Source organism: Babylonia areolata, chromosome 29, assembly GCF_041734735.1.
Source record: "Babylonia areolata isolate BAREFJ2019XMU chromosome 29, ASM4173473v1, whole genome shotgun sequence".
NCBI classification, from domain to species: Eukaryota; Metazoa; Mollusca; class Gastropoda; order Neogastropoda; family Buccinidae; genus Babylonia; species Babylonia areolata.
The window spans coordinates 14,212,996-14,240,927 of NC_134904.1; the positions used below are offsets into that span (position 1 = coordinate 14,212,996).

At 43.2% G+C, this 27,932-nt stretch overlaps 1 protein-coding gene across 3 annotated transcripts in view; it reads left to right on the top strand.

Annotated features, from left to right (window-relative positions):
- Positions 1–231: 231 nt before the first annotated feature.
- LOC143274749 (uncharacterized) overlaps positions 232–27,932 on the top strand; it is an 86,770-nt gene continuing 59,069 nt past the window's right edge. For all 3 annotated transcript variants that reach the window (XM_076578663.1, XM_076578664.1, XM_076578665.1), the window contains exons 1-3: positions 232–344; positions 4,481–4,748; positions 15,894–16,004. In XM_076578663.1, the coding sequence (XP_076434778.1) occupies positions 4,507–4,748; positions 15,894–16,004 (353 nt within the window). In that variant the 5' untranslated portion in view covers positions 232–344; positions 4,481–4,506. The remainder of the gene's footprint in view (positions 345–4,480; positions 4,749–15,893; positions 16,005–27,932) is intronic.

Consider the following 27,932-nt stretch of genomic DNA (forward strand, 5'->3'; position numbering starts at 1 on the left):
GGTTGCGTGAAAATGCGGAGGGAGTAGAGAATGAGATTGATGTTTTGCCAAAAAAAACCTGTTATTCTTTTCTATGCTGCTGTCTCCATTACAGCGCGTCTTCAAAACAAAAATGCTTTGTATATAAACAAACGAATGACATCGTTTCCTCCTCGACTTTTGCTACATTTGCAAACAGTACATTCCCAAATGGGGTATTTCCCCAAATCAACTGTCAAACGTCATTTCCGCCTTTCATGCGCAGGTTGCGAAGATTGACATAAATTAGTGTACACAGTTTTCCTGAAAAAGACACACAGCAAGTGGCAATTTAGAGACGTGTTACTTCGACAACCCACACATTGGTATGTAATATAGCAATGTGAATATTAATTGCACATGTATTTTTTGGTTTCTTTTCAATCTGTTTTTTTCCACAGCAGTGTTGATTGCCATCATTTTGAAGGAAAAAAAACCAAACACATGTCAACAAACACCCCAAAAACAAGCACAGTCGTGTTCCTATGAAGTTGACGTTTATTCTGACCATAGCGTGGAACGAATTTACGGAAAAATAAGCGGTATGACAACTTAATCAGTAAATGCGAAAGTAGAAAGTTAGCTCATGAAGCATTCATCTTGTGAAAAACATACGTGGAAGTTGAAAACATTTGACCGCAAGCAACTGCAAAAACAGCCATGGTCCGTACTGTACAGAACTTGACAGCAGATACAAGACATATTTGGGGAAATTTTATAGTATAGGTTTATTAACTAGAGTGTTAATTTTTGCTGATAGATTACATGTGACTCGTTTATGGTTATGGCAGTGTGCACTAGTATGATTTGAACAACAAAAAAATCCTTTTCTCTCCAGAACCACATGGGAGTTTAAACATTATTATCTTCCAGAAGCAAAACTGTATTCATCACCCGTGGGTTCTTTAGAAGCAGAAAAATAGGTCCTTATTCGTTGGCCGCAATAGTAACAGTGTAACATCAATGATCACAGTAGATCCATAATCCAGGTTAGTAATGCTAGAATTTATGAGCTTTGCTGACAGTTGGAAACAGGTGGTTTTCCAATGACAGAGAAGACAACATATCTTGATGATATGACTGATTTAAAGCAGACTGATTCCCACTAGAAATGCACTTAGTGACTCATGTCTTTGCATTTTTTTTAGTCGGTTTCAGAGACACTGCTAATATTGAATAGAGCAGGATGCAGTCCTAAAAATTAATAAAATAGATAAGGGGATTTGGCATCATGTTAGAGCTACTTGGCTAATCAAGTTACCTGACTTTTTTTTTCTCTAAAAATTTTTTTCTAATTTCTGTTTTTGATAGTGCTCACACTAAATGCATGTTATGCTAAATAGTGGCTCTGTGGCACTTTAAACTCAATTCAGGATTTACTTATGTTGAGAATATTCCACAGATCAAGCAAAGACATTTAAAACAATGTTACAGATGAGATAGATAAAAGAGCGTCAGTCAGCTCAAGACTTAATGTCCTGGGCAACAGGGAGCAGGTACTGTAGGGGAAGACAGGGAGATTGATGTGTGTCAAGGGAGGCCACCTCATGACAAAGCCCTGCATTTCAACACAGATTGGTAGTCGGTTGTCTCTCCATAGATTTGCAAAAGCCAACTTGTATCTCTTTGTTTCAAAATATTTATATGTTTATTTGTATTTGCTTCCATTTCAGGTGTTTGCAGTCTCTGTTTCTGTGCTTCCCTATTCTGGATGCCTTATCACACAAAAAATAATGAAACTGACTCTTTTCTTAATATCACCGATGCGATTAACTCACTCAGTACGGCCAGTCCTCTCTTCTCCTCTACACAGACCCCTCGGATGTCCAGTGGGTGTCTTAATGACCCAACCTTTAGCTTCCATCGTCAGAACTGTGGTATTCTTTGTCAACATTCACCTCTTCAGTATAAGAGCGTTCCGCTTGCAATAGTTTGATGATGGTAATTGGGATGAAACGCTGTTAACGTTGTCTCTTTCGCCATTCGTATGGAGAGAGTTAAAGTATTGAAAGAGATAGCAATATTATTTATGCGATTAAAGTATTGTAAGAGATAGCAAACACTTCATAATTTAAAAGATTGATGGATATCACAGCTATCTTTGCAACCATATGTTTTCAATCTACGCTTATCACGATTTTAACAAAATACACTTCAAATTTTCAGGAATATGAAATACAACGCACCCATGGACCAATCTTTTGGACCCCGAGTGATACTATGATTTTAAATGATGATTGAATGAATCATGATCATATGGATACTTTTATGGCACCTATCCTTGTTTGGAGACCAAGCTCTAAGTGCTTTACAAACATGGGGTCATTTGTACAACAGGCTGCTTACCTGGGTAGAGCCGACTGTCAGCTGCCATTGGGCACTCATCATTCATTTCCAGTGTCATGCAGTCAGGTTTAAGTCACGCACGCATACACACTCAGGCATGTAAGATTTTACATTTATGACCAATTTGTTTATTTATCTCACCATGTAAGCAGCCATACTCTGTTTTTGGGGTCCCTGTTTTGGGGGTGTACATGCTGGGTATGTTCTTGTTTCCATAACCCACTCAGTGCTGACATGGATTACAGAATTTTAATGTGCATATTTGATCTTCTGCATGATATACATATGAAGGGTGTTAGGCACTGGCAGGTCTGCATGTATGTTGACCCGAGAGATCGGAAAAATCTCCACCCTTAACCCACCAGGCACCGTCAACAAAATTCAAACCCAGGACCTTCAGATCAAAAGTCCAGTGCTTCAACCACTCGGCTATTGCAGCCTTTAAATCTTCAAAAAAGCCCCCAGCATTCACAGTTCTATGACAAAAGATAGTATGGATGCATTGGTTGTGAGTTGTCAAGGTCGATATAGTCAGAAAAACGAAAACTAAAAATTGAAATTTTCATTCACGATAGCTTCTCTACTTTGGTGTACTTTGGAGAATGGAAAAATATGCATGCACAGGTCATCGCTTTATTCAGAGCTTCTCTGTCAAATCATGAACAATGAAGATAATGTGTTATTCTATGATAAAAAGAGTTTTTCATGAAAATGTGTGTATGGCATAAATGCAAGAAATTGTTTAACTTTAGCTTTAGGCTTGTGTGGAATAGGGAAATGGCATCAGTCTCTTTTCTCATGACCCTGAGCCACACATCTTCATGTCTAATGCAAATAAAAGACAACATTTGGAAGAAAAAAATAAATTATTCTTCACATTTTTACAAATAAATTGTAAAACATATAGGATTTGCAGAAACTCACAAGATTGGAGCCACAAAAATAAGTGATCTGAGTCTGACCCTAGTACTGTGAAACCTGCTCTGTGTGACTGTGTGAGAGAGAGAGAGAGAGGGAGAAACTTTAGCACTGGTATTTTGTCAGCAAATCATAAAGTTGGCAGGTTGCTAGATTTTGACAGGATGTTTTTGTTAATATATTATTAACCTCTTAAGTGCCAAGCATTATTTTGAGTTGTGCTTCCTATTTGCCAGGTGGTTTTGGGTTGTAGGGGGTAATAATGTTTTGGGTTGCAGGGGGTAATAATTAACAATAAATTCTTGCATGTAAACTACTGCAGTAAAGTATACATAACCCCTTTCACGAAAGCAAAATGAACAGTCTATCAAATTCAGATAGTTAGAAGTTCATTTAGCACAGTGATTGTATACAAGTCCTTCAATTGCAGCTCTTGTCTGCGTCATGCCCACTGATTTTATGCTCACTTTCAGACACTATCAAAGAGGTTAATGATGACCCAATTGGCCCACAGTGCAGAGGAGGGGGGGGGAGCACTGCTCATAATTTCGCCAGGAGACTTAAATGTTCAATCAATGCAAGCATGGTTTTTTTTTTAACCATTTTGTACACATAATACAACTCCCATGGAACTGTTCACCACACTTCATCATGCTCTCCTTACCGCCTTGCCCAGAATAAGTGGATGGTTTCTATTTAAGGTCAACTCAGTCTCTAGGTCAACCACAGAGCTATGCTCATCCCCCTCTCAGCTTTCTCTCCTTTGTTGGCTACATCTAGCTCATCAGCTACCCCCACTCTCCCTCCTGTCTGCAAATTATCAAATGTTCTAACATTCAGTCAGTCAAGCAAACCATCCAATAAGATGTCAAAATCTCTCTCTTTATTTTTATGTAATATAGTTGGAACACACTATTCTTTCAAGGTTGTGGTTTGTCATTTGCCATTTTGAAAGCATTGTGATTGGAGTACTGACAATAACATCCAAATATTATCATACAGAGCATGATTGGCTGTTGCTCCTCACGGACAATTGAAGCAGACACGTATCAAGCTTTCTGACTAGTGGCTATGGACACATCAAAGTATTTATATAAATATACATCATGGGGCACTGAAGAGGTTAATATATTATCATTATGATATTTGTTGTTTGGTTTTATATGTGTGTGATTTGTATATTGCTCTGATGACCCAGGCGGAGGGTGAGGGGAGAGAGACGTGATGTACAACGGCATCGGCCTTGCCACGTCCCGCGGCAGTGGCACCAACGGCTTTGTACAGAAGAACACGTCCTCCGTGAAGCGTGGCAAGGACCGCGCCATGGACGGCCGTGGGGAGGACGAGAGTGGCCGTGGGGAAAAGGCAGTGGGCCGCCAGCCCAACGCCGACATCGCCAGCCATGACCGCAAGCGTCGTGTGGAGTTGAAGTGCATGGAGATGCAGGAGATGATGGAGGAGAAGGGGTCAGTAAACCTTCAAAGACCAGCTGTCTGTCTGAACTACTTCTGTCTGTCTGTCTGGTGGAGGAAAAGGGGTCAGTAATTGAATAAACCTTCAAAGAGTAGCTGTCTGAACTATTCTGTCTGTTTGAGAGAGTAGAAGAGGTCAGTAAATCTTTAAAGACTAGCTGTCTGTCTGTACTTCTTCCATCTGTGTGTGTGTCTGACTCTGAAAGAGGAAAAGGAGTCAATAACTGTGTAAACCTTTGAAGACCAGCTGTCTGTCTCATCTACTTTTCTCTCTCTCTCTCTCTCAGTCTCTCTCTGTCTGATGGAGGAAAAGGGGTCAGTAAACCTTCAAAGACCAGCTGTCTCTCTCAACTTCTTCTCCTGTTTGTCTGTCTGATGGAGGAAAATTGATCAATAAATCTTCAGAAAACCGGCTGTCTGAAAAGGGGTCAGTAAACCCTAGAAGACCAGCTGGCTGTCTGAACAACTTCCTTCTGTCTGTCTGATAGAGGAAGAGGAGTCAGTTATTGAGTAAACCTTCAAAGCCTGGCTCTGTCTGAACTGCTACTGTCTGTCTGATGGAGGAAAAAGGGTCAGTAAACCTTCAAAGACCACCTGTCTGCCTGTAACAGTTAACAAAGAACCTGACTAGGAAATGATCCTTGTTTTGTTTTTTTTTCCCTATGGGCATGCTGGTGTTGAGGGAAATCAGCGAGCGGACAGGCATGCTGGCAACACAGCAACAAGCAGTCTACATCTAGGAAAATCAGAAATCCTTAGAAAAGTAAGAGTACCTCAGAAACCTGGTAAAAGGCCATTACATCAGGAATTGCCTCACAGAAAGAAAGGTAGAGAGAGGGAGCGGCCATAAGTCCAGCATGAAAGGTAGAGCACAATTCTTTGCAAATCAAAGGAATATTGGCATCATTTCCAAACCAACACAGCGCAAATTCCTTCAAAACAGAACAGAGTTTCTCTGGGCTTTTCTAAATACATTAGGATGAGCAACACGCCAGACATCAGAGATCTTTTCCTACCCCTCTTGCGGCAAATCAGTGGCAGCAAGTGTGTGTGTGTGTGCGCATGCACGTGTGTGCGCACGCACGCTCGTGTGTGCAAGTTTACACATGTGTCAGGAGAACTCTGTGTGTGTATTTGCATATGTGTATGAGTGTGTGTACATGTGTGTGTGTGTGTGTGTGTGTGTATGGTGGGGGCTACGATGTGTGCGTGTGTGTGTGTGTGTATGTAGAGGGTGGGATGTGTGTATGCATGTCTGTATTGCGGGTGGTGTGGGAGCTATGGAATATTGGAACATGGGTGTGTGTACATGTATGGGGAGGGGGAGGGGTGGGCATGGGCATGTGTGTGTGTGTGCCATGGAAGCTGCAATGCATAGGAATATGCGTGGTGGGAGAGGGGTTGGGTGGGGTGATGTGGGAGATGGTGTGTGTGTGTTATGTGTTGGGTCTCGTGTGCTGTTAATGTTATGTGTAGTGTTGGGCCTGTGAACTTTCGTTAATGCTTTTATTTGTGAAACTGCATGTTTGTTGCATATCTGTTGTGCATGTATGTGTGTGCGTGTGTGTCTGTATGTTTTTTTTTAATATTTAGTGATTTATTTGCTTATTTATTTGCTTATTTATTATTAAATTCAATGTAACTTTTTTCCACATACATTTTATCTTATTTCTCTATCTGCTTACTTTCTTTAATTCGTTGATTTGTTTATTTAGTTATTCATCTATTCTTTTATTTGTTTATTTATGTGTTTGTTTATTTATTCATTGATTTATTTTAAAGATATAATAGATCCATTTATTTGTTAATGCACTTTTTTTCCCGCAAGGCCAAACTAAGCATGTTGGGTTATGCAACTGGTCAGTCATCTGCTTAGCAGATGTGGTCTAGCATGTGGATTTGTCCGAATGCACTGACGCCTCCTTGAGTAACTGAGCTGAGCTGAACTGAACTGAATTGAACTTTACCTATGAGCACCAGGATTTCTTTTACTCTTTCCTCAACAGACCATATGTGATGGTTGATGATCTGGGTGCTAGTCTTTTGGATGAGACAGCTTGCACTTTAGTGCACATAAAAGAACCTTTGACGGCAAGAGAATTGCCAGTTGTGAAATTCTATGGAAAATGTACTTTTTTTATGAAAATGTACATTTATACATGTACTTGAAAATACATACATATACGAAAAAATGTGCATGTACATGCTTACAGAAACATGACCCCCCTCTCCATCTGGGCCTCCCCCACCCTTCTTATCATTCACCCGTGAAGTGTGGCCCAAATAGCACTCAGAGAAATCTTTTGTGACTGAAATGATATGCCATACAGTATACTATAAACTATAATTTGATATTGAAACGCAATGAACAAAAGGAACATTACTTGTATACTGTTGATCCCGTATGAGAGTATTAAAAAAATGATAAAATTAAAAATAAGTGGAGGGTGGGGGGAACACACACAGTCCCTCCCAACCTTTATATGGAATAGATATAGCATGACTGTGTCATCTCTAGGGAGTGTTTCCCTGTGCTACATCACCACTTTTTCCCACTCTCTCCATGTGCATGGGAGGAAGGTGGCAGAATCATAAAATTAAGAATGGTTCAGATGTTTTTCTGCCAATACAGTGACTGTGTTGGTGAGGATCTGGGTTCAATTCCATGTCTTACCCTGTCTCCCAAGTTTGACTGGAAAAGGAAAGTGCACATAGATCTAGTCATTTGGATGGATTGAATATGATAAACCAAGGTCCTGTTTGCAGCACATACGTGGCACACTGAAAAAGAACCTTTGGCAGTATAAAGTGTTGTCCCCTGGCAAAATTCTGTAGAAGAAATCCACTCAGATCCCCTCCCTGTTCCATTTTTTATTTCCTCCACTGTTGTTTCCCGTACAACACTAGTTACACATCAGGTCTGTATAGTGTATTGTCAGTGTACTTGGTCTCAGGTGTTTGTTGGTGCTGACACCAGTGAAGTGAAGTTCTGTGTCCTATGTTCATGTATTAATTCATTTCACTGACATCAGGAAAGCAATGTTCTGTGTGCCATGTTTTTATCATTGGTTACTGACCCCAGAAAAAGATGTATTATGTCATATGTTTTTGTTGTTTTTTGACGCCAGTGAATAAATTTTTCTCGTGTGTTTTTTGTTGTTGGTCATTGACACCTGTAATGTGATATTGGGGTGCTGTGGCAGAATCAGTGAGGTGTTGGACTTTTAATCAATTGTTCACCAATGATGGGAGTTTTAGGTTCTGTTTCGCCATTGTGTTCTCAGGAAAGGCAGTTGGCTCCAATTTTCCTCACCCCATCCAGGTGTGAATGGGTACCTGACTTTGTTCAGGGAAGGTTGAACTTCAAAGGAGAGGAAGGAAAGAATTGGGCCCTGCCTTTCTTTGCCGGGCCTTAGACCCAGTGAAATCAAATTCACCGCCCCTATGGCTGTAAAAGCCATGAGACCTTTATGTTAACCTTTTTAGTGTAGCTCAAATTTTCAAACACTGCAGCTTACTGTTGGGCTTGGTTGACACCGGAATCAAGTATGAAAACAACAGATTAGGTTAGAAGCAAATACAACAGCTATCAGGTTGTCCCAAACCTAAATAGATCTTCATAGCAGCATTGTCATCAGCCTCATAATCATTCATCATCCATGTAGAAAAACAGAATGTACCTAATTTTGCGGCCCTCTGTGCTTTGATGTCATGGTGATCCCAGCTTCAGTTTCCACTCCATTTTCCATGCTTATAGTGAGTTCCTGTCACAGTCATTAACCCCTAGACTGCCTGCATGACGAGATAACTCGTCATGGCAAGCATGTATGCTTCGCTGCCTGCATGACGAGATAACTCGTCATCGAAATATTCTGACTTTTCCCTGGTTTGCATTCACTTCATTGGCAAAAATAGTGGTAGCTTTAGCCTGGGGAATCTCTCTAGATTCTATTCATAGCTAGAAACCCCATCTACGTCATGAAGCAGTCCTTTATTTGAACGTTTTGGTTGGGTCACTGTCCAAGTGTTTGCCTGACTTCTCTCCTCGCTCGCTCAACAAAATGTCGGACTGACGCCGTGCTCAAGACATGCGATCGTGACGAACTAAATCAACCAAGATTTCTTTCTTTAGCTGATGCTCAGAAGGAATTGAAGCGTAAATTCGAAGAAGATAGTGATGAACATTTATAGGACGATCTGATAGAAAATAAAGGGAGTAATCAAGAGAGTGGCCAAGATGCGACTGTCAGTGAGTGATACCGGCTGTACAGATGTTAGCAGACGACAGATGACCGAATTAGCAGCAGAGCGATATTCTTGGCACGCAGCCAACGCGGTCTGATGACAACTGAATCAAGTGACCGTGTGAGAGGGGTGAGGAGGAAGGGGGTGCAGACTGAGGGGGCGTGGCCTCACATCCATCGTATCACTTGGAGAAGTCACAATGTATTGTGTATCTATCTCTTAAAAAAAAATATATATATATATATTGTGGTTGTTCTAGTATGATTTTGTGTTTGCAGATATCCATTTGTCCAGAAAATATGATGTTTTTGTGCAAATTACCTGACTAATGTTTGTAATGAACAAGTTGAAAATGTGACAAAAAACAAAACACTGATTTCAAAACAACAGCATGTCACTAAAAATATATAAAATGGGAAAACAGCATGTGTTTTGTATTCTTTATTCATTTACCTTTCAGAAAATATATACTTTTATGGGTCTTTCTCCAATAACAAAGAGCACAGAATTTTTTGAAAATTTATACCCGTTTTTTGGGAAAAAACCCTGGCAAATAGATTTCACTTAAATCTTATTTCCCTGGCAGCGAAAGGGTTAATATGGATAGATTCATTGTGAAATGTCATTGGAGGCATGACTGGTGGCAGTCTTACTCCAGGCAAATGCTGGCATCAGTTTTTTGGCAGTAGTGGGATGTGGTGTCCTGCATATGTTGGATCAGAGCAGGCCAAACATTCTGAATGCTGAAATGACTCCACAGCAATGCATGGCCTCCTCAGTGCAGGGTTTCCTCTGCTTACCTCTGTCCTCTTTACAGCATGGTAACAGCAATAGCTCCCAAAGGACTGCAGGTACTTACAAAGACCACAGAGTTGTGGATGTGGCGATGTGTGAGGAAGTTGGGATGAATAGTATGGGGTGGTGCCATTGAAATGGTACAGAGGATAGGAGGGGGTTTGGGTGGGGGGGGGGGGGGATGTTGTTCCATATGAAGTAAACAGAAAGTGAAAAATAATGTTGTTCTATGTGAAATGTTTTGAGGGATAAGAAGCAGCAGAAAAAAAGACTATGTTCCAGTTCCAAGTGGAAATGTTATTGACTACAAAGAAAGGACCAATAAATGAATGTTAGATTTTGCTCCTTCAAAAAGAATGAATAAATGAATAGATTTTTATGAATATCTAGAGAAACAAAAAATGTTATTCCTCATGAAGTGCTTAAAAAGACCCAGAAAAAAAAGAGAGGGAAAAAAGTAGAAGAATGTTGTTTTCTCTTGAAATGCTTTAAACAAATTAAAGGATGAGAAGAAAGAGAAGAACAAAAAAAAGTTCCATGTGGAATGCTTTAAAGAAAAAGAAGAAGAGAAAACAAAGTGATGTGTCACCACCTCTTGTCCCTCTGTGAGAAGTCAGTGCTCCCATGCTGTTTTGGTAGGGAGTTCTTGCCACAGGAAGTGGGCGTGTCACAGACTTTTTTTTTCTTTTTTAACTGATGGATTCCACAGAAATATCCTTTGGGCTGACATGCACAAAAACATCAGTTCCCTTGGGAAGGAACGAGTAGGAGGGGGTCAAGGGGTGTTGGGGGGGTGGGGTGGGGGGAGGGGAGAGAATAATAGGTTGTTGCTGGGTCTGCTTGATTGAATGATGTAAGGGTACATGTGTGGCGGTGGCCGCGCTGATTGTGTCTTGGTGGACTGGAACTTGTCCTCCTGCCACTCTCGGCAGCCCGCCATCAGGAGGCTGGCGAGAGGCCGCCTGGCCAGACCGCAAGAAAGGGGTAGGGAATTGAATTAGGTCGGTTGCTGATTGAATGGGCGTGCAGAAGACAGCGGGGGGGTGAGGGGGGCTTTTGTTTTTATGGCAACCACCAGTCGGCGGCGAATCCCACAGTTGCTTTTTCCTGCCTGCTGTTATTTTGTCGCCTTGTTCTGTTTTCTCTTTCTTCTTCCGTTCCTCCCTTTGTGTTTTTAGGACAATGGATGTACTGGAAAAGCGAGACAAACACAACCAAACTTTTTTGGGGGGGTCAGGGGTGGGAGGGGGAGTTACGGCGCATGCTCTGTGTGTGTGTGTGTGTGTGTGTGTGTGTGTGTGCGCGCGTGTGAATGCAAGTGTATTTATGCTTGTGTGTTTACTTCTGACACAAGTACATGAATAGTGTGAGGGACAAGATGATGAGGAAAAGAGAGAGATTGTTATTGGTCTGATAGCTGCAAAGATTTCTGTTCGTTTTTTCCATTTTGTCCCCCCATATCTGTTTTTGTTTCGATATCTGTCTGTCTTTGTGACCTCTGGTGGCAAAGAGAGTGGTTCTGTTGTCATGGACAGCTTGGGTCTTTGTGTCAGTGAACACACCTTATTGGAGGTGCAATCCGTCAGTGTGCTGTAATGTTTGCACACTCTGCACACAAGGTAATAACTAATATATAGGATTTTTCTGTCTGTTGTCTGTATATGTTAGTTTGGTGTAGCCATTGTCCCATTGTCACAAGTGATTGTTGTGGCTACAGTTTATTGTCACCAGTGATAGTTGTGGCAACAGTGATCTACTCATCTGGTCACCAGTATCAGTAGTCACCAATAAATGTTGTGGCACAGTGTCATAGTCACCAGTGATTGTTGAGGCCACAGTGTTATACTCAAAATCAGTATTGAGATGCTGTTGTCAGACATACATTTTTATTTAAACTCACCCTCCGACCCCTATATAATTGTTTTCAAATACACATATTCAAGGAACAACAACAAAAATAAATCCAGTAGAATTATCAAGGGAGAAATGATGGGTGGTAGGGAGGGTGAGTGGGGGATCACTGAGAGCCTATTACCTGTAATGATTGACAGCTTCATGGTGTGATAAACTTTGTGGATGAATGATTCTGCCTGTGCTACATGCGCCATGGCCCAAGTATCCATCTCCTGTCCCCAGCGGAGGTTGGGGGGAAACAGGAGGAGATGGATGGGGTTGATTGTGGCTTTTAAGCTGCTTACACCAACCCTCACCCAAGTGAACTGCTAACGATGGAGAAGACGCCTTTCAACTGGAATTCCATGTGATTGGCCAGGATTGGCCGTAGCTCATTCCACATGACATTTGGCTGATTGCTGTTTCTCTCCTCGCCTTTATGGTGTTTTTGGATGGCGGAGCAGTGAAAATCAATGGCAGTCGTTCCGCCAGTCATGCAAGGAAGGAATTAGCCAGAAAGGCAAAGGAGACATGCGAGACGGTCACCCATCCTGGTCTGACGGGGGATGTTTCTTTGCTTACGTTCTTATGCCTTCCCTTGCGCGACTGTTGCCATGTTTGATAAATCCTGTGCCCAGTAATCCATGACATGTAACTTGCCAGCATCAGGGACATTTTTTTTTCTTTATTTGTGTGTGTACAGTGTGTGCTTCCCACTTGCTATGTTTTCAGTAAACACTTCATACAGCTTGTGTTGGAAGTGTATTCAGATTTTTTCAGTCAAATTTTGTCTTTCCCCTTGTTAATTGTACATGTTTTCCAAATCATATGGTTTCCTTCTGCAATATCTTTTTCACTTTCTCTTCTTGATTTGAACTGGTTGAAAAGACACCCGTCAAGGTGCGGTTGATAGTTGTAATCCTTTTAGCAGAAGTAGTGCTTTTTGGGGAAGGGGGGGGGGGGGTGTTGGTTATTGGTCAGAATAAAATTTGTTCCCATTTTGTTCTGATTTTATTTATTTTATGGTTCCGGAAACTACAGGTACGTGCCAGAAGACACTCTGGTTCCTCACAGATCTCTTGGAACGGTACATTGGTATTAGGGGAAGGAGTGATGGGTTTGGGAACAGGGCAGATGTGGAAGGCAGGAAGGAAGGGGAAGGTGTAGGGGTGGAGTGGCATTTAGACTGACTGGCCCTCAAGGGATGGGATCTGTGGGGAGGGAGGGTTACTGTTGTCACCAGCCTGCTGGAGGATGTCACCTGTCTGACCACATGCCAAGCCACTGCCATTTCTGGTCATGTACACCACTCACTGCAAAGGTCCCAGGGCATCTTGTACCATCAGTGTTGGATTTCTGATCTCTATGCGATCTGGGTACCAACCATGAACCATGTGTAATGGTGGCCTAGCGGTAAAGTGTCTACCTAGGAAGTGAGAGAATATGAGGGTGCAGCATCGAAACCCACATGCAGCAGACTATCCTCCCCCTCCATTGTACATTGAGTGGTTGTCAGGATGCTAGTCAGATGAAATCAAGGGCCCTTGTACAGCATGCACTTGGTACACATGAACCAACCAGCGGCAACAAAAAGGGCTGTCATTATCAAAATTCAAAAAAGAAATCCACTGTACATGTGTGTGCATGTATGTGACTGATGCCTGACTGAATTACGCAGGAAATGGATGAAAAATGACTAAAGCTGTGTACATCACTACATGTCTGTTTGTTCAAGTCAGGTAGGCAGTCTGTTTTGCAAGTGACTCCATGTTTGAAAAGCACTGAAGGGTTTGTTCTCTGACTGAAGATAGGCGCTGTGTAATCCAGCATAAAAAAATCATCAGTCAACCTCCCACCCTCCCACCTTCTCCCTCCCCCTGACCTCCCCCCTCCCCATCCCCAGTTTCCCAGGGCATGTAAAGTAAAAGGACCTGGTTGCAGACTGTCGACGTGGAGGTTTATAGTCAGGCCCTGTGACAGGCTGCTCCATGCCAGGTCTGGCAGATGGGGGAAGGCTCTGTCCCAATCTGCTTTCCTGGAGCTTTGTGTCTGCCGGCCCCTGAACTAAGGCTGATAGATGGTGTTTTCACTCTGCACTCATTTAGCAAACTGCCTTCAGGAAGGGGAGAGGAGGAGTAGTAGGAAGAGCTGGGGGTGGGGGAGGGAGGAGGGTTGGGTTGGGTGGGAGGGAGGGAGGGAGAGTGGAGGATGACCAACACATCAGTTCAGGGAAGGGGTACCTGGTTAAAACTTTTCTTCCTTTCTCACTTTTTGTTTCCACTTATTATAGTACAGTGAAAACTTAACTTTGGTGTCATGCCTGTTCCCGCGTTTAGAGTTGAGGAGTGTTTAGTGTGTTCGTGGGGGGTAGGGGGGGGGGGGGAGGGGGGGGGAGGGGGTGGTGTTTCCCTGCACTTTGTAAGGGCACTGTGCAGCACACACACACATGAACATATATGTGTTATACATTTTTGGAGATTGTTTTCATGGATTTATTTGGTGTGTGATTTGTATGTGTTTACGACACTGGGTATAGCATAAGTTGGTGTGTGATTTGTATGTGTTTGTGACATTGGGTATAACATAAGTTGGTGTGTGATTTGTATGTGTTTGTGACATTAGGTATAAGCAAACATGCACACGTAAATGTGAGTGGGTATCCATGGTAAAATTTGCTTGTCCACAGTCCTGGAGACAAGAAGGTAAAGGAAAAAAAAATCAACTTGTTGGACTAGTTGTCCCTTCAAATTTCCATTTGTCCATCCAAATTAAAGAGAAGGTTGATATAGATACCTACTGGTTGTGCAATAACAAGTCGGCAGACATCATCATTCATGACATCGGTGGAATGTATTACCAGAAAAGAAAAATGAGGATATGGGATGGAGTTGTAAAAGTGAAAAAGGGGGAGGAGGGAAGCATGGTCAGTCTGCACTGAAGCTGACTGCCCAGTCGCCCTTTCACTGACGGTGATGCAGTCAAAAACTGATTGCACAGCAGACAAGCGAAGAAAGCATACATATATTTCCACATGTTTGTCAGGTTCAGTTTTCCCAGGCAGTCCGATGTGTAGGTTTTTCAAGCCATGCACACACAGGCAGAGACCAGGTGAAATTAGTAATGTACTGCGACAGTTCCCAGCCTGTGAGCTTAGTGTTTGTTGTTGGCTTCAGTGCCACCTCTGAAAATGGTCTTTTATTACTTGTCATGTTATGGAACATACCAGAGATCGTATGAGGTGCATTCTCTCCTTGAACTTGTCGTAGTGCCAGAGGCAGCTTTCCTGAGGTCAGCAGAAGCTGCACTTGTTGCCGGCTGTTTGTCATAAAACGGAAGTAGGCGCAGGCAGTACTGGACAAGACGTTCCAATGTATTTGACCAGTGGCGTTCTTTAGAGTCGCAGTTTCAGTTTCTCAAGGGGGCTTCATTGTGTCAGGACAAATCCATATACGCTACACCACATCTGCTAGGTAGATGCCTGACAGAAGCATAACCCAACATGCTGTCAGGCCTTTAGTGGTTGTACATAAATTCATGTACCCATCAGAGTCGATTTCTTCTACAGAATTTTGCCAGAGGACAACACTTTTGTTTCCATGGGTTCTTTTTCTGTGCACCAAGAGCATGCTGCACGCAGTACCTCGCTTTATCGTCACATCCAAACGACCAGACACTTAGTTTCATTTTCCATTCAAACTTGGGAGAAAGGGCAGGAGCGGGAATCAAATACAGACCCTCACGGGCACAGAATTGGTAGATCTTAACCATTCTGTCACCTTCTTCTCTTCTGTCCTTTTCTTTACAAATAATGATTAGAACTAGGGTAAACTGACACTGTCGGTCATTTTCTTACTATTTTTGTGTCACCAGAATGATCTGTTACACAGTTAAACAAAAAAGTAAACAGAGTGATTTCAGAATCAGAATCGGAATCAGAATACCTTTATTATCTCGTAGAGAAATTAAGTGTGGTGAAGTAAAATTTGACATTCAACATATATATAACAAAATAACACTCAACTCAGTCATAGCAAAGCAAGTCTGATTCATGGCCTGTTAGGAACTTAAAACAGTTAGAAAGAGCGATTTTTGTATGGTTTTATTTTGAAGCATGCAGTAGATTCTGTTTTGATTTTGTCCAGAGTCTTGTGTTCTGAAGCCTTGAAAAGAGTGTGATATCAGACGGTGATGGATGTTTGTTGACAGGCACACGGCGGATGTGATCGAGAAGAAGGTGAGCATCTTCCGACGCATGCTGATGCAGAAGGAGGGGGTGTCGGAGTCCGGGGTGGAGAAAGACGATCAGAACCGACCCACGTGAGTCGTCGTTGCCTCTGTGGCCTTTGCTTTGTGTCAGCTTCTTCACTCTAGGTTCCTGTCTGCCTGTCTCTTTGCCTCCTCTTCTCCTCCACCTGTGTTGTGTCTGCTCACAGAAAACATTCACTAATCTGTTCACACCTGAAAGAAATAGGTCACACTCACATTTGTGTATTTGTATTTTTATTTCTTTTTTATCACAAGAGATTTCCCTGTGTGAAATTCGGGCTGCTCTCCCCAGGGAGAGTGCGTCGCTATACTACAGCACTACCCTTTTTTTTGTGTATTTTTTCCTGTGTGCAGTTTTATTTGTTTTTTTTCCTATCGAAGTGGATTTTTCTGCAGAATTTTGCCTGGAACAACCCTTTTGTTGCCGTGGGTTCTTTTACGTGTGCTAAGTGCATGCTAGCACACGGGACCTCGGTTTATTGTCTCATCCGAATGACTAGCATCCAGACCACCACGCAAGGTCTAGTGGAAGGGGAGAAAATATCGGCGGCTGAGCCATGATTCGAACCAGCGCGCTCAGATTCTCTCGCTTCCAAGGCAGACACGTTACCTCTAGGCCATCACTCCACGCATGCACTCACACACACTCACACATGAATGCATGCACACACGCTTGCGTGCGCTTATACACACACACACACACACACACACACACGAGAAAAAAAAAGAGGTACAAATAAAGTAAAACAAAAAGAAAAAACACTTGTCACTTGTCACTTTATTGCATCACAGCGACATGCTGATTCAGAAAATAAAAAAAGTACTGTTGATTTCTGTTGTGCCGTCACTGCACTTGAATGTGACCATGGAATGATGTTATACATGTTCTGGGATTTTTTTGTTGATGGCAGTACTAAGAAATTGGGGGGGTGGGGAGTTTTGTTTCTGTGTTGTACCATGATTGTACCATAACTCATAAGCATTTGCTCAAGACAGAATGAAGAAGCTCTTGTAAAATGATTTAGGGGATGGAATCAGGGGTGAGGTGGGGGGAGGGGGTAGGGTTGGGGGGGGGGTTACTCTAATACTGAATCAACTGTCATAATGTGATAAGGCAGAGGTGGATGGATTATAGGCAGAGATGAGCGCTTCCCCCTACATATAAATACCTTTGAATCGAGTTCCCAATGACACCCAGGCCAGTTATTGTGTGTGTGTGTGTGTGGACGGGAATTCTTTTTCTTCTTTGGTGGGGACAGAGAGGTAAGGGTAGATGGGGGGAAGGGGTGGAGCATGAGGGTGAGAGGTGTGAGGGGGGAACTGGTAGGGTGAGGCAGGGGCGGGGGGGGGCGGTTGAAGTGGCTGGAAGTGGAGCTCCTTCACGCTGTCTTTCCTGGCCACACACCTCTCCCTAGCCACACCCACCCCATCCCCCTATAGCCAGGATCACTCTCCTTGTCCTTGAGTCATGTCTGGCCCCACAAAATGAATTTTCTCAGCAAATATTTGTCTCAGTTGTTGCAATCTAGTTAGCCACCCCCCAGTCCTTAGTGCATGACCGGAGCGGGCAAATTCACTTATCCCTTCTCCCCATCAGGCCAATCAGAGGAAAATAATGAAGGGGTGTTGAGAAGCTATGGGACCAGTCTTTTTTGTGAGCACCACTTATAAGGAGAGGGGGGGTAAGGTGGTACGCCCCTGATAGTCCCCCCCCCCACCCCCCACTACTGCCAAGGCTCCATGGTTGAGGTCTGTTGTGGCGTGGTAATGGTGTGTGATGAACTTGGGTCGTGTCAGCAGGGGGACTATTGATGTTGGCGTGGAGGGAGATAGGGAATAGGAGTAGGGGATCCAGGGGAATGAGGCGTCACTGTCAGCTGCCTGGCAAGGGAAACTGGGCTGATATAGGGGAAGGCTTGGAGCAACGACTTGACCCAGTCTGTTGATGTGGTGGGATGGTGGGACTTGAATGCATCTCCGTCATGTCATGTTACTGCTGGGCTGTGTCCGCTAGGGAGCTTTACTTATTCATTTATTATCATTATCATTGATTATTATTATTATTATTATTATTATCATCACCATTATTATTTTGATTGAACTTTGAAGGATTGTTCCTCAGGCAGTGTTTACTATAACTGGTCAGTTGCGAGGCAAGAGACTGAGCATCAGGACTCATGTCTGTCTGCTGCTTGTGCTTGCATGCTGTCTGTCTCTTGTTTCATATGCACACACTTGTGCAAGCACATGCTGACAGGTGTATACTGACAAGCAGAAATATTTACTGAAACACTAAACAGACAAGTTCTGACAAATGAGCAAAAAAAATGAAAGAGGCACATTCTGACAAACAAGCATATGCCGACACAGACTCAGACCGATACTGACAAACACAAGCAGACTCAGACGCATTGTGATAAACACAAGCATACACTGAAACAGGCACATGAATACAAGTTTACAAACTCATAGAGTCAGGCAAATTCTGACAAACACAGCTATACCCGGACAAACACAAGCACACACTGAAACACAGTATGCTGACAGACGCAGGCGTGCTCAGAAAGACAGGCCCATCATACTTCCTTGGGTTGATGCCATGCAATAAGTTGGCAATGAGGGACCGTGAGACAGGCGACAGTGCAGAATTTGATGGATGTGTGAGCATTGAGAACAGCAGATTGGATGCTGTCATTGGTGACTGACAGCCCATGATGGTATATCGCCATGGACGTCTCATGTCTCCCAACAGTTCCCTGAAGTGATCAGAGGATGCCAGCATGCACTAGTTAGCCCACGGAAGGGGCCGGGTTGGGTGGGTGGGGGGGGGGGGGGATGTGGAGCAGAGAACACTTTAGCGGTGGCATGAGCCATGACAAATCATGTGTCTGTCATTGTTGTCATTGTGTTGGAGTGTCTGCATCCTGAGGGCTGCAAGCGGTTAGTATTGTTACGTACTTATTGGGTTTTGCAAAAATTGTGCTTTTGTTATATTAATGATTGTGATTTGTTTCCACTTCATCTTGATTCATTCTGAGTATCACATTTCAAAATCACTTTGAGCTTGCTTCTATTTGTGTTAATGCATTTCATAAGAATGCATTGTTATTGTTTATTTATTATTATTATTACATCATCGTTTCTCTTGTGTTGTTGTGACTTGGACTCACTCACACATGAAAGAACACATGTGCTCATGGACTCAAACATGTACGCATGCTCACTTCCACACACAAATACAGACGCACAGAGATATTTACACACACACACACACACACACACACACACACACAAGCACATAGTGTTTGGTGTGTCTACATGTTGAAGGCTGCAAGGTTACATCACCGTTGTCCTCTGTCCATTGCATTGTTGAGACCTGGACACACTCTCTCTTTCTCTCTCTCTCTCTCTCTCTCTCTCTCTCTCTCTCCCTCTCTCTTTCTCTCTCTCTCATTCTCTCTCTCTCTCTCATACTCTCTCTTACACACAGAGACAGACATGCATGCACGTCACACGCCACACACACACACACACACACACACACACACACACACTGTGGCACTTGAGGGAATATGATAATTATCACCCCTGAGACAGATCATGGAAAGTGGCTGTTCTCAAAGGGCATGTCAGTTATATATATATGTATGTATGTATACACACACACACACACACACACACACACACACACACACACTGTGGCACTTGAGGAAATATGATAATTATCACCCCTGAGACCGATCATGGAAAGTGGCTCTTCTCAAAGGGCATGTCAGTTGATTTGATGAATCATGCTCTTGTTACATTTTATTTATGCATGTCAGGAATCCTCATCGTTTTCTTGTGCCATGTTACAAAATGTGGCTTGTGCGGACATAAAATCATGATAAGATATTTCCCATTCTTGATACATGTGGAAATACGGTTTTCCTCCCATCCTCAATCAGTCTTTCTCCATCTCATCTCTGTCTTCTCTGTCTGTCTGTCTCTGTGTGTGTGTTTGACTCTGTCTTTCTCTCCATCCATCTCTCTCCCATTCTCTGTCCTCTTTCCCTCTGTCTTCATCCCTCCATATTGCAACACACTTGCTCAGGTTTGGATGGGAATATGATTATAAGAAATTAATGTTCACATATATATATACCGTTATTCAAGGAAACAAGAACTTGAAGAAGGCAGGAATATTGTCCATTTTGTAGTAACACACTTGAAACCAGAATTCACTTTTTATTTCACTTCTTTTTTTTTGCCCTGAGGGCTTGGATATAAAAGAAAAAAGAAAAGAATAAAAAAAATTGGTTCTGTCTGTCTGTCTGTCTGTCTGTCTCTCTCTCAGTATTGTATTACTTTCTGTCAAAACAGATTTCTCTGTGTGAAATTCAGGCTGCTGTCCTTTGGGAGAACGTGTTGTGACAGTGCACTATGCAGTGCAACACTTTTTCCTTTCTCTCCTTTTTCTGCCTCAGAGTGAATTTGTTTTCCTAGCAAAGTGGATTTTTCTGCAAAATTTATACAGGAACAACCCTTTTGTGGTTGTGTCGTTTATTTTTGTTGTTGTTGTTTTTTTCTTGCGCTAAATGCATGCTACTCATGGGACACGGGTTTATCATCTCAGCCAAACAACTAGTTTCCCGACAACCACTCGAGGTTTAGTGGAGGGGGAGAAAAAAACTGTTGAGTGTGGGGATCGATTCTGTACACTTGGATTCAAACCTTCCTAGGTGGACGCACTACCAGTAGGCTACCATTTCATTTTGGCACATTTGTGAAATTTATTTAATCTAGAAATGTAATATCTCATGGCATTCAAAAATGTGATATTTCTCCCTCATGGCACAAATGAAATGCGACGATTCTTTCTTATGAAGCATGTCAGGTAGTGCTGTCATTTTTTTTGTCTCATCTAACACCATTGAGAAAATTAAAATGTGATTATTCTCACTTGCTGAGAGTCTTGGTGCTTTGGAAAATGCGATGTTTCTTTGTTGTGCCGCATAAGGAAATGTGAGAATTCTCTCACGTGGCACGCTGGGAAATGTGGTTTTTCTCTTCTTTGGCACTTTTGGAAATGTGAGCCTTTCTCATGGTACATTGGGAAATGTGTGACAATTCTCTCTTTTGGCACTTTGGGAAATGTGGCAATTCTCTCTTTTGGCACTTTGGGAAATGTGACAGTTTTCTCTCTTGGCACTTTGGGAAATGTGACAGTTCTCTCTCTTGGCACTTTGGGAAATGTGACAATTCTCTCTTTTGGCACTTTGGGAAATGTGACAGTTTTCTCTCTTGGCACTTTGGGAAATGTGACAATTCTCTCTCTTGGCACTTTGGGAAATGTGACAATTCTCTCTTTTGGCACTTTGGGAAATGCACTTTGGGAAATGTGACAATTCTCTCTTTTGGCACTTTGGGAAATGTGACAGTTTTCTCTCTTGGCTCTTCGGGAAATGTGACAGTTCTCTCTCTTGGCACTTTGGGAATTGTGACAATTCTCTCTTTTGGCACTTTGGGAAATGTGACAGTTTTCTCTCTTGGCTCTTCAGGAAATGTGACAGTTCTCTCTCTTGGCACTTTGGGAAATGTGACAATTCTCTCTTTTGGCACTTTGGGAAATGTGACAGTTTTCTCTCTTGGCACTTTGGGAAATGTGACAGTTCTCTCTCTTGGCACTTTGGGAAATGTGACAGTTCTCTCTCTTGGCACTTTGGGAAATGTGACAATTCTCTCTCTTGGCACTTTGGGAAATGTGACAATTCTCTCTTTTGGCACTTTGGGAAATGTGACAGTTTTCTCTCTTGGCTCTTCGGGAAATGTGACAGTTCTCTCTCTTGGCACTTTGGGAATTGTGATAATTTTCTCTTGTGGCACATCACTTTCCCCATGGGGTTGCCTGGAACTCATTTGGTACACACAGTATCCGCGCTTTCAAAGGAAAGACATGGATGTCGAAAGAGAACATCCAACATGTGGGGGACAGAGAGGGGCAGTGTTAGTCGGGGAAGGGGAGGGGGTGATGAACTGCCTTGGAGACCAAAGTGGTGTTGTCAGTGTGGTAGCGAAGGGGTGTGGGAGCGGGAGGGGTGTGGGAGCAGCAGTCACGGAGGAACTCAAGTCATCAAACAAGTCATTCAGCATAATGAACCCTGCTGCTGTTGCGTGCATGGCTGTCTCTCTCTCTCTCTGTGGGTCAGTCAGGCAATGGGAATTGTGTGTGCTTGTGTGTGTGTGTGTGTGTGTGTGTGTGTGTGTAGTCTTCCTTTAAGTGATATTAGACTTTTTTTTTTAAAGGAGGGTGGGAAGAGGGAATTGCTGGGGGGAAGGGTGGTTAAGGTAAAGGTGCATATATACATGTTTGTGTGTGTGTGTGTGTGTGTGTGCAGTTTTGTGCTAACGGGTGCATTTGCTAATTAGTAACAATAGAAAGCATGCTAGCTTTGTGTTTTTATAAGATGAAAAGTTGCTGCTCTTGAAATTTAATCTGGTTGTGTATGTGTGTGTGCGAGAGAGAGAGAGAGAGAGACCTGTTGTAGAGCAGGTGATTGAAGTGAAAGCAAGGATTGGAATTGGACAAAAGATAGATGAGCAGAAATCCCCCTGACTTATCTCATCAACAGATCATCCCTTCCCCCCACCCTGCCACTCCTCACCTTCCTTCCTTCCCCCTCCCCCAGCCCTTGCTCATCCCATAGCCGCCTGCTTCCTGCTCTTGCTGGCGTCTAAATAATTGATACTTTGTGTCAGGATCAGCATTGATCAAGATCAAAGAAACAAGAGAGAGGGGGGAAAAAAAGTACAAACCTCCATTGCTGGGCATTATGGGTAATCTCCTGCTGTTAGAATGTGAGTCGTAATGGAGGAAGGAGGATTTGTCCATTTGGTCAGGCGCTGGGGATAATGTGGTCGTCCATTGGGGTTTTGAGCCTCCCCCCATCTTTTTGCCCGTGCTTTGTGGTGGAGGTGCTGGCACAACACACACACACACACACACACACACACACACACACACACACACCATCACACACACCATCACACACACACAAGCACACTCACCAAAAATGTGGATGATTATGTTTATTGGCTGACGCCAGGGATGCTCCTGTCTGGTTTTCTCAGAGCTGATGGATGGCGGCTGCACACTTCTTTGTGCCTCCCCACCTCTCTCCTTCCCTCCCTACCCTTCCCCTCCCCACCTGTCCTCCTGCCACCACTCATTCTGTCTGTCCACCCTGGGAGAACAAGTTCACAATGGGGGGAGTGGAAAGGAGGCTGGATGGGGGAGGGGGCAAAGAAGTGCCTGTGGTTGTGCAAAAGAGGAGTGCTTGCAGACAAAGCAGTAGCTCCATTTCTTTGTTAAAAACCTACAGAGGTGCACACACTCACTCACTGAGTCACTCTCTGTCTCTGTTTCACACACACACACATACACCGCCTGACAAATTTTCAACTTTCGCTCCAGTGATAACACACAGAGCTAGCTAGTGCTGCTGAGCCCTTCCCCTTCACTTTGTGGAACTGGAAGTTGACCATTATTGGCACTCTGTCATTATTGTTACTTATATTTGGCACCTATCTTTGGTTAGAGATCAAACTCTAAGCGCTTGACAAACTTGGAGTCGTTTGCACAACAGGCGGCATACCTGGCTAGGGCCTACTGACATCTGCCTGTATACAAGCGTCCATAGCTTTCCCTCTCACTTTGTTTCCTTTGTTCCTTTCACTCGTCACCATGAACAAACTAACTAAAGAGAGTCTGAATAAATGTAACAAAGAAATCAAAAGGGGCAAGGGAAAACAGGTGTTCTATAGTGTTAAACTGAAGGAAGTGGGGCTCCCGAAAACATGGCTGGGTGAAGTGAACACACTTTGATTGTCTGGTGCTTATACATGTATACATGGATACACTGTTAGATAAGTTCTAAAGTAAGCTTGGAGAGAGGGAGAGAGTGATGGTTTCTCTGTGCCTTTCTTTTCTCGGCAGTCATGCAAGCAAAGTGCTCAGTGATGAGTTGGGAGTTCTGTGTATTTTTGTCTTTTGAAGAGATATTGCACTCAATCATTTTGGGTTTGTTTGCCTTTTTCTGAAGCTACTCATAGTAAATAGCTGAGACTAATAAAAAAAATAATAATAATAATTTTTTTAAATTCTTTCTGTTCTTACAGTTGGCCAGGAGCTTTCTTTTTCTGCCCTTTCAACTGCTGGAGCTTTTTCCTCATTGGAATTTTTGTTTTTTTTTCTTGTTCTTGAAGCTATGATAGTTGCCTTTGTTTTCTTGTCTTGTCATTGAAGCTGTGATAGCTGTCTTTGTTTTCTGGACTTTGAAGCCATGGTAGTTGTCTTTCTTGACCTTGAAGCCATGGTAGTTGTCTTTCTTGACTTTGAAGCCATGGTAGTTGTCTTTCTTGACTTTGAAGCCATGGTAGTTGTCTTTCTTGACCTTGAAGCCATGGTAGTTGTCTTTCTTGACCTTGAAGCCATGGTAGTTGTCTTTCTTGACCTTGAAGCCATGGTAGTTGTCTTTCTTTTCCTGTCCTCGGAAGTTGGAGCTGTCTTTATTTTCTTGTCTTTGAAGCTTCAGGTGTTGTTTTTTTTTTTTGTTGTTTGTTTGTTTTTTCTCTTGCCATTGAAGATGTATTAGCAGTCTTTGTTTTCTTGACCTTGAAGTTGTAGATGTCTTCATTTTCATGTCCTTGAAGCAATGGGTTCTGCCTTTGTTTTCTTGAAGCTGTAGGAGCTGTTTTAGTTTTCTTGAAGCTGCACATGTCTTTTAGGAGCTGTTTTAGTTTTCTTGAAGCTGCAGATGTCTTTGTTTTCTTGAAGCTGTAGGAGCTGTCTTTGGCTTCTACACGTTGTATGAGCTCTCTTTGTTTTCTTGTCCTTGACACTGTTGAAGTTGTCATTGTTTTCTTGAAGCTGTAGGAGCTTTCTTTGTTTTCTTGTCATTGAAGCTGTAGGGGCTGTCTTTGTTTTCTTGTCAGTTGGGCTGTTGGAGCTTTCTTTGTTTGGGAGCTGTCTTTGCTTTCGTGTCATTTAGGCTGTAGGAGCTGTCTTTGTTTTTGTCATTTAGGCTGTTGGAGCTGTCTTTGTTAAGGAGCTGTCTTTGTTTTCATGTCATTTAGGCTGTTGGAGCTGTCTTTGTTTTCTTAGTCCATAAAAAAGAACAACGCATGCACACAAAAAGGGAACAACAACCAAAAACACCTTTGAAACCATGGGAGCTGTTTATTTTGTTATGTTTTAGAGTTGTGAGAGCTTACTTTTTTTTTCTTTTTTTTTCTTTTTCTTTTTTTTTGTGGTGAAAATCTGTGAGAATTGTTTTTTTATGAGTCTGTCCTTTGGACTTAGTGGCTCTCCAGGACAGTGCTGAGAATACTGTTGTAGCAGCAAGGTAAGACTGTTCAGGCAAGGTAAACCCATTTCTGGGAACAAGGAGGGGGGTGGGGGGGGGGAGCAGCTGCAGTCCAGGAGCATTAGCAGTGAAGGAAGATTAGAAAAGTTGCATTTTGTAGACACTGTAAAACTCAAAGTAGCTTCACGCTTTTTTGTGTGTGTGTGCCTACTGTTTCTTGCTGTGTTTTTTTTGTTTTTTGTGTTTTTTTTCTTGTCACTTTCTCTCTCTCTTAAAAGTGACCATGTAAGGTGGTTACCTACCAGTGGCTATGGCGTAATGGTTAGCAGGTGACTGGGAGGATGTAAGTTCAAGCATCAGTAGATTTTTTTTTTGTTTTGTTTTTTGTTTTGTCAGTGGGTTTTTTTGTTGTTGTTTTTTGCTTAGTGTTTTTTTGTGTTGTTTTTTTAGCCCAAAGTTGGCTCACACCCAGAGTTGAGTGTGCTATGACCTCAAGTCTGAAGACTGGGACCACATGGTCAAAGATACTCACTTCATTATTGCAACTTTGAGAGTAGTGCTGACTGGCCAGCACTACAGGTGTTTGTAAAATTGTATATTTTGACACCATGAAAGGAAGTATAGTCGATAGATTAAAGCCTTGTCATGTTGTGCCAAACCTAGAATGGATTCCCATGGCAGCAGCAGCATCCTCATTTGTTAACAGTATGCTTGGGGTGAGTTCCTGTCATAGTCTTCGGTATCAGCAGATTTCAGGTAGACTGGACTGTTGTTAGAGAAACGTGGTGGTGGCCTCCAGTCTGAAGGGGGTGCTTATCCACCCTGGCTCTGTAACTAATCGATAATTGTCATCAGTAAGGGTCGTAGCAGGTGGTGTCCTGCGTTAAATCAGAGCAGGCGCTACTGAACACCACTAGTAAAGTGCTTCATGGCAGTGCAGGGTCTCCTCTGGTGCGTAGCTTCCGGATGAAGTTGCGTCGATAGTTCCATGTGGAATGCCAGAGCTGAGGCTGCAGCGGATAACGTGGGTGTGTGAGGGTACCGGTGATGAGGGATGTGGGAGATAATGCCACTGAAATGGTGCAGATGATGGGGCAGTAAAAGTATTAATGATGTAATATAAATGGTGTGTACATTCAGTAACTTGCGTGGTGTGTACATTCAAAGCGTAAAATTTCTCAACTATTGATTCGAACAGTGGTTGTATTTATGACAACCCTACTTTTAGTGCCTCACCTATATGTTTATATGTAGAAACTGTGGTGATCCGGTGTTAGGTCACTGTCTCATAGTGTTCAGAAGTCCTGTCCATGCACTGACTGTCCCAGTTGTACTTCTGTCCACACTGTTCTTGCCTCCAGCCCCCCCCCCCCCCCCCCCCCACCCCCCCACACACTTTCTTTCTCTGTGTGTCTGTCTTGCTCTGTCTGTCTGTCTCTTTCACACACATAACCACAGACACATATACACACACAAGTACACACACACACACACACACACACACACACAACCATAACCACACACACACACACGCACTCACACACTCCGACAAACTTCTGTTTTTGTTTTTTTTTTCTTTTCGTCCCGCCATGATAAAGTGCGTTTTGTGTGAGGAGAAGGTGAGTGTTTGGAAGCAGGAGGTTCATTTCCTGGGGGTGCGGTGGTGGACGTGTCCCGTGCCAGGGTGCAGGCCGGCAGAGAGGCAGCCATCATTAATTCATGGCCGCACAGCCCACGATGGTGCTCACTGATTAAACTACTCCTCCCGCCCTGACCTCCTCCCCTCCCCCACCCCCCATCCCACACCCCTACCCAGTGCTGCCTTCCATGGTCCTGATTAAACCCCTCCCTCTCACCCCCCCCCCCCCCCTTTCCCTTACCCATCTTGCACACAGGTGGTAGAAGAAAGTGGCTGGGCGGGACAGTGGGGTGGGGAAAGGAAGGGGTGTGGAAGAGCTAATTTTGAGTCATGTGCTTTCCGTTGTGTTGCCTTCTTTACTGAGTAATGATGTGTGTTGACAGCTTGCTGCAGCACCCAGTGCAGTGTGACTGTCATGCTATACAGTGAAACATGGCACAACACCGTAGGTGCTATACCGTATTGTACCACACCTGACCGTACCATATTATACCATACTGTACCGTACCGTACCATACCATACCTTACCGCACCATACTATATCGTACTGTACCATACAGTATCATACCATATCGTACCATACTATACAACATCATACCGTACCGTACCATACCCTACTGTACCCGTACCATATCATACACCATACCTTACCGTACCATACTATACCATACCATGCCTTTCCATCTTTTCATACCATACCATACCTCACCACGCCGATCCAAACTGCACCATTACAATACCACACACACCACACCACACCACACCACACCATACAGTTCTCAGTGTGTGTGTGTGTGTGTGTGTGATGTAAGTGCAGGGAACATAAGAACAACTTTAGGTCAGCGCCCCTTTTTTTTCTTTTTCTGTTCTTTTTACTTTGCACGTCACCAGACCCATTGCTGTCGGGCAGTCCGGGCATTTCCCAGCTCTTGTGTCTGAGCAGTGTGGTTTTGTGTTGTCACCCCTGTCACATGATTTCATCAGCAAATCTGGGCA